This window comes from Centroberyx affinis, unplaced genomic scaffold (genome assembly GCF_046629955.1).
Source record: "Centroberyx affinis isolate AG114_WGS23_722 - 3 ecotype Tasmania unplaced genomic scaffold, CSIRO-AGI_Caff_v1 ptg003179l_1, whole genome shotgun sequence".
Lineage (NCBI taxonomy): Eukaryota > Metazoa > Chordata > Actinopteri > Beryciformes > Berycidae > Centroberyx > Centroberyx affinis.
Window position 1 is genome coordinate 407,067 of NW_027281226.1, and position 6,790 is coordinate 413,856.

At 39.4% G+C, this 6,790-nt stretch overlaps 1 protein-coding gene across 1 annotated transcript in view; it reads left to right on the forward strand.

Annotated features, from left to right (window-relative positions):
• LOC139659956 (low density lipoprotein receptor adapter protein 1) overlaps nucleotides 1-5,498 on the forward strand; it is a gene marked incomplete at its 3' end in the record, with an annotated part of 33,750 nt that extends 28,252 nt beyond the window's left edge. The window contains exons 4-8 of the mRNA XM_071537978.1: nucleotides 2,979-3,093; nucleotides 3,580-3,652; nucleotides 3,842-3,925; nucleotides 5,279-5,406; nucleotides 5,492-5,498. Of these exons, the coding sequence (XP_071394079.1) occupies nucleotides 2,979-3,093; nucleotides 3,580-3,652; nucleotides 3,842-3,925; nucleotides 5,279-5,406; nucleotides 5,492-5,498 (407 nt within the window). The remainder of the gene's footprint in view (nucleotides 1-2,978; nucleotides 3,094-3,579; nucleotides 3,653-3,841; nucleotides 3,926-5,278; nucleotides 5,407-5,491) is intronic.
• Between the last annotated feature and the right edge of the window lie 1,292 nt (nucleotides 5,499-6,790).

Genomic DNA, 6,790 nt, shown 5'->3' on the forward strand with positions numbered 1-6,790 from the left:
ATGTTACTATAGAACCTTTGTAGAAACTTTATTTAAATCTTGGAGAACAGGTTGAGGGTAGGAACCTCACGTACAAGGGCACCGAGTCACAACATCTAAACAAAACATGACAAGAACTTTTTACTTTTACTGCTTTACTACTACTACTACTGCTACTACTACTGCTACTACTACTACTGCTACTACCATTGCTACTACTGTTACTTCTACTAGTACTACTGCTACTAGAACTACTACTGCTACTACTACTACTACTCCTACTACTACTACTACTACTACTGCTACTACTACTCTAATACTACTGCTAGTACCACTACTTCTTATTATTATTTACATCATTCTTATTAATTAAAATATTAACATCAATAATTGTATGCCATAATATAATTGAAATTATTTACATATCTCAATAATAGACAGATTAGTGCTTAGTACTGAGCAATTAGTTTGGTTACATCACACTTGCTTTCCCAACTTAAATAGGCCATCCCTTGCAACTTTTTCTCTACTAATTTTTCTGCAATTAAGCCCCAAATATAAACAATAAGTTAGAGCGCAGAGGAGAGGGGAAAACATAGAGCTGGGTGTCCTGGGCATTGCTATGTGGGTCATGCATCAGTGGTGCAAGCCAGCAATGATGTGAGGGCTGGTTATTTCATGCTTGTTGTTTGATAGAATAAATTACTTCATTTTTAGGGCCCCTTTTGAAGTGGGGCACCAAGTGAATGGCTGCCTTCTCTCGATCCCTTTGGTACAGTTTACAAGTTACAATAGCGGTGGCATATTATACAGAGATGCACACAGCACTGACGGCAGTCCCTCTAGACCCATAGATAATTCAGTATTACCAATTCAGCGTCTCCCTCTCTGATGATGATATGCATCGAGAAACCCTTAGCACCTGCAACTGAGATAGGATGCTTTGATGTGTTCTGTTCAGAGAAAAATAACAACTTAAACCTAATGGAAGAGCCTAAGATGTTGCTTGAACAAAATCAAAGAGACCAAGTTATACCAAAAGTAAACAGTTTGCCTGAATAAATTAAAAAGTGTAATGTATAATATATATATATATATATATATATATATATATAAAACTCTAAATGAAAAGCACCATTGAGCACCACCTCCTTGAGCTGCTTAAAATAAAGGGTCTATGTGAAAAAGGTCAAGTGCAATGCTCACTGCGGCTCATTTACAAACCCCGGGACACAGACCTATTTTAAGCAACACACATGACGCACGGTGTCGGTGTAGGAACCAACCTTACAGAGACACTGTGCATAAAGGCTGACTCAGATCAATACTGCTTCTAATAGCCTGCATAAAATATGACAAAACAAATCCATTGGTTTTGTGTTCCTCGGTTCAGTGGACGCATGCTGGCTGTCGTGGGAGAGCAAATGGCTTGGTGGGCTTAGTCTAGATTGTTTTTAGATAGCCATTGAAAACCACAGGCCATGGCTGTCAGTGGATTTGCAGACAATTGGATTTCTTGAAAGCCAGATATTAGATCCAGTAGAGATTCAGTGTGACTTTTGGGAATGAAGTCTCAAGTGCAATATAGGCGCGGTGGAGTTCATTTTTTTTTGTCCAAGACTTTCCATTTCCCACAGACAGTAGAAATCCAGATACATCAACAGAATATACCTAGATACCAAGGGGGAATTTATTCTTTGGTTGATAAGAAGTTGCAATATGTTAGGAAGTGTTGGGGAGGTTACTGCAAAAATGAAACGTTTTCTAGAACTGGTTTCCTGCAATTTCACTTCCCATTGTGGTTGATGTTCTCACAGACCGATTAAATGACAAAACCCCTTGAAGAATAGGATACAAGGTTACCTAAATACAGTGAATTCATCAAAAACACATTACTTTTCAGAATGACTGTTTACATCTTGTTCTGTCAGACAACTTGCTCTAAAAACACACTCAAATGCTCAAAACAAAAACTTTTGAGCTGATTTTCATCAATTTTTAAAGGAAACACATTTGATCCATCATGCGCTGTTAGACTAACATAACTCTTATTATGTTGGCACACTTTTCAAGACTTTTCTAACAATAAAAACACCGTTGTTGCAAGCAATCTTGAAATGGTAATGAATAATGGAATGCAACCAAATTTAGTGTGGGCAACCTTTTAAACTTTGTTCTCTTAACAGAAAACTATGTATATCAACTGACAGATTCTGTATGATACCAATATGAGATGATTTAGTCACATATCTGAAATCTGTAAAGGACTCCCAATGACTCCCACTGTAACAAAACTAAAGTGAGCATTTCAAATTCACTTGTTCCATAGACTTCTGTCATGAAAATGAGCCAGCTGAGCCTTGCACGGAAACTCTTGAAGCAATGACTAAAATTAGTTACACTTGTTGATAGACAGTGTGCAATTTAGTCACAAAAAGAAATCCACAAGGCAATGTTATAACTACCTTCAATTTGTGCACAAAATGCATGTGCTTTGTCTGAAAATATTAAGCAGTGAAGAGCTCAGTCACAGCCTGAAGCCTGCAGCATCTCTCATGGATTTCTCTGCTGCTTATTTCTGTCCTGTTCCACCATACCCAGCTGTGAGAATTAATCAGCACAATATTCATAACCACCACTCTCATCATGCTGTGATTGGTTTGCTTATGCATATGCATCAGGTTGGGCACAGCGGCAAAGTTATGACCATAATAGAGATCTATCTTCATATCTTACCTTGATGTATGAGGGTGGGTCCGAAGTGCAGGCTCAATGCAGTAGCCAATATAAGTGTGAATCTGACTCTTGTACCATGAGTTAATGTCATATGAAAAAAAAAAAAAGTTTGGCTTAAAATTTTCTAATCACAAATTGGTTCCTATCCAACGCAACGACTCATCTATCATTGTAAATGCAGCAAAGTAAGGTGGATTGATTGTATTGGTACATTGGAGTAATGGGTTTTGTTTCTTCTCTCCTCTCTTATCTTTCTCTTCCAGAATCTCCTACTGCACAGCAGATAAAACTCAGGATAAGGTCTTTGCCTATGTTTCTCAGAGTCAGTTCAACGAAACTTTGGAGTGCCATGCATTTCTCTGCCAAAAGAAGAAGATTGTAAGTGTGTGACAACCTAGACTACTTTCTGTTGCAATTTTGTTGTGACTCTATTTAGTCTTTAGTTATATCGGATATACATTAGAGCTTAACAGGTCATGAGGTCAGATTGTGTGGGGAATGATTACACTGAATTGAAGTTGAGGGCTTCCCTCTGACACTGTGCAGACAGTACCATTGATGTAGATGGTGTGTGGCTCCATCTTGTGGCAGTCCCTAAAAGGTCACCTTATAGCTATGTAATGTTTTTTTCTTTCTTTCTTTTTTAACAGTCTTTTTGGAAAATTGATCATTAAAACTGTAAAACAGTAAACTTTTTTATCCATGCATCTACTGATGAATGATCACCTCAAAGGACTGAGGATGAGAAATAAACGTATCTTCACCCTCCTGTCGACCAAACTATTCATTATGTTTCATATTTGACACTGCACCTATTCAGGTTTCACTAGTGTGTTATCCTTTTCTTTTTCCTTTCATCCCCAGGCTCAGGCTGTGACACTAACCGTAGCCCAGGCCTTTAAAGTCGCCCTAGATCTGTGGGAGATTGCTCAGGAAGGTGAGTTTATCCAGCCATGGGAAGGTGACACCGACACAGTTGAGTGTAAAGTTTCCTGGGGAAGTTACGCAATCGGTTTTACAAAGTACAAATGCTCAACCGATCGTATCTTGAAATTTTTCAAATACAGATGTGCCCTTGTCTGCTTTGAGTTCACTGATCAGAACTCTGCCTTTTCTCTGTTCCTAGACAAAAGCAAGAAGGCCAGGACCTGCTGCTCCTGCGCGGCAAGCGGGCAGACGGAGACAGCAGACACCCAGTGTGTTTCAGCAGGTGGTGCCAAGTTCATTTTATCTGTCCTCATCTTGTCTCTGCAGATAAATTTGAGTTCCTTAGCAAACACAAGAAAGAAAAGTTACAGGTGAAAGGTTGCACCACTGAATTGAAATTGGCAGAATGTCTTGCTGATAATTACTACACCACAATTATGGCTGTAATCTTTTTATTTTCCTCCCAAGGTGAACTGAGAATATTTAAGCATGTTTTTCAAGATAAGGAATGACAGCGCACACAATTAAATGAACTCTATAATTCCTGAGGTCATTTAATATTTCATAGTAACAATAAGCTTTTGTTGATACAGAGGTTTGTGCTTTAATTAAAATGTGCTTGAAAATATTGAGGTTTTATCACTCTGAGACGTGGGTCGGCTAATGTCATCCCCTGCTAAGATGAAGCATTCTGAGTATACAGGGCCGGGCAGAAACAGATTGCACCTGATTTACAAGATTGCAGTGACCTGATTATAAGAAAATTGGCAGCTGTAATATGTTGCAGGCACCGAGAAAAGACACAGTAATTAGATTACATAGACTTGCAGAGAAAATTTGTTGGATTACTTGTTTGTGTCCTTGCTTGATTTCCAGGAGCAAAGGCTTTTGGATGTGAAATTATGGACATGAAAATGATTTTACTGTGAAGTAAATGCATCATGACTTTTCAGTTGTAGTGTGTGTAGGTTGACACCCTCTTTCACACACATACAACTGATGTCATTCTCTCCTCTCACAATGAGCCCAAATCACCTAATTATATGCAACTCATTAGTCATGCAAGGCAGCAGTGGATTATAGTAACTTTACATTAACCTTGACATTTATAGAAAAAGTTTTCCATTGCTCAGGGGGTCAAAGGTTCTGCGGAATGAGACTTAATCAACCATTGACTGAGCTTCAGTTTGTCGTTAGTTAAGACCTGGTGTTTTCAGCTCCTTTCAATTAAAGTGTGCTCTTCTCCCAGTGGTAGTGGCCTGAGGACAGAGAGAGAAAATCTGATATGAAAGCCTTGAGGATCTCGGGAGTAAGTCAGCATAGACAGAAACATGAAAGTTTTGCGGGGATGATTTAAATTCTGCCTGCTCCAGAGAAAGCTGTGAAAGTCTCACTTCTGCACTGCCGACTTGCAGAGTCAAAGGGACGGAGAGATGACGAGCCTCTCCTTCCCTCTCCTCCGTTTCCTTCCCTCACACACTCACCCCTCCTGCCCTTGTGTCTGTCTGTCTGGACTTCACTTTTCCTCTTCTTCATGTCTGGCTTTCTCGCTTCCCTTTTTCCCTCTCTGTGTCTGCCTCTTTCTTTTCCTCTCTTCCCCTCTCACCCTCTCATCCACACCGACCATCTCTTTCAGATCCGGAGACACACAAGCCCAATGGGATGGAGGAGAAGCTCCGGAGGCCCTTCTTCTCTGCCTCGCTCAGCTCGCCCTCACCCCGTAGCAACCCCACTCGAAGGCGACCAATCAAACATGACTCCTGGGTAGGTCACAGCCTCTGTCTCCAGGTCACTGATTGGTCTGTTAGTGACACTTTTTTTCTTTTTCTGCATGTGTGTTTGTGGTCAGGTGACAGGTAAGGCATGATAGATGGCCATTATTGATCTCACCATGATTGCCTGTCTCCTTGCATAACAACCTGTATTGGAAGAGTGAAGAGGTTACCTGCTTTTAAAGCAGAATTGGGATCAGCGTCTATTGACATGCATTGCCTTGATAGAGGCATATCAGCATTTCGGGGCATTTTCTTTGTCATCTGAATCTAATTTCCTGGAACAGTGTGTAAACAAGTATTCAACACAACAGCGCCAACTTTATTGTCATGACAGATAACCTACACAGATGAAAAATTTGGGTCAGTCAGTGATTGCTGAGTGTACTTGAAATATGTGTGAAATTGTATAATCATTTTCGTATGGGACAATGAAAGGACAGATTGACCATATATTTCTGTTGCCTACTCTCCTCAGAATTAGGCTTACAAGTTATATCTTGAAATGTAGTAACTGTAATTGTCCTGTTTTTACTCAATACAGTACAAAATATAAGAACTACAATAATGTACACTACAATACAATTTATAATACAATATACAATATAACATACAACACCAGGAGCGTGAGTGTTATGAATAATATAAATGCTAAATGATAAGTGATATATGGTATTGCACAGTAGGTAAGTGGTAATATGATATAAGTAGTCAACACTGACGGCACAGTGGTAGTGCAGTGATGAGTGCAATAACAGTATAAGAGTCCAACAACTGTACAATAACTACAGTGTCTTGTGGTTAGAGGTTTGCCCAAAAATTCTCCATTGACTCTCACTTCATTGCATCAACCCAGTCTGATCTCCGCAAGTGTGTAGTGTGTGTAGACTATTATGTTACCTATGATAACTTTAACTGTATTGCTTTACCACTGAGTCCCCATTCATTGTCCCCCACATTGTATGATAACTTTAACTCTATGACCTGCTTTACCAATGAGTCCCTATTCATTGTCAATGTCGCTCCCTAGCGGCACAAAGTCAACGTTACAGTGTGATTAACTAACAAACTAACTAACTAACTAACGGACGGAGACCGATCCATAGTCCCCCCTTTGGTAGGGGACAACTAAACACAGTAAACAAATAGCACCAAGGGAGCATAACAAGACTGCATATTCCAATTATTCATTCTAACACTTTCCTTTCTGCTAAAGAGTTTTTAAAGATGCTGTCCAGCATAAGAGATGACAGCACATAATAAAATGAACTCTATTATCTTTGGGTATTTCATTGTTCAGTAGAAACTGGTTAGTGAGTTTATTTTTCTACAAGAGCTTTGTTGAGATTAAAAAAGTGCTTGCTTTCCAATTACAC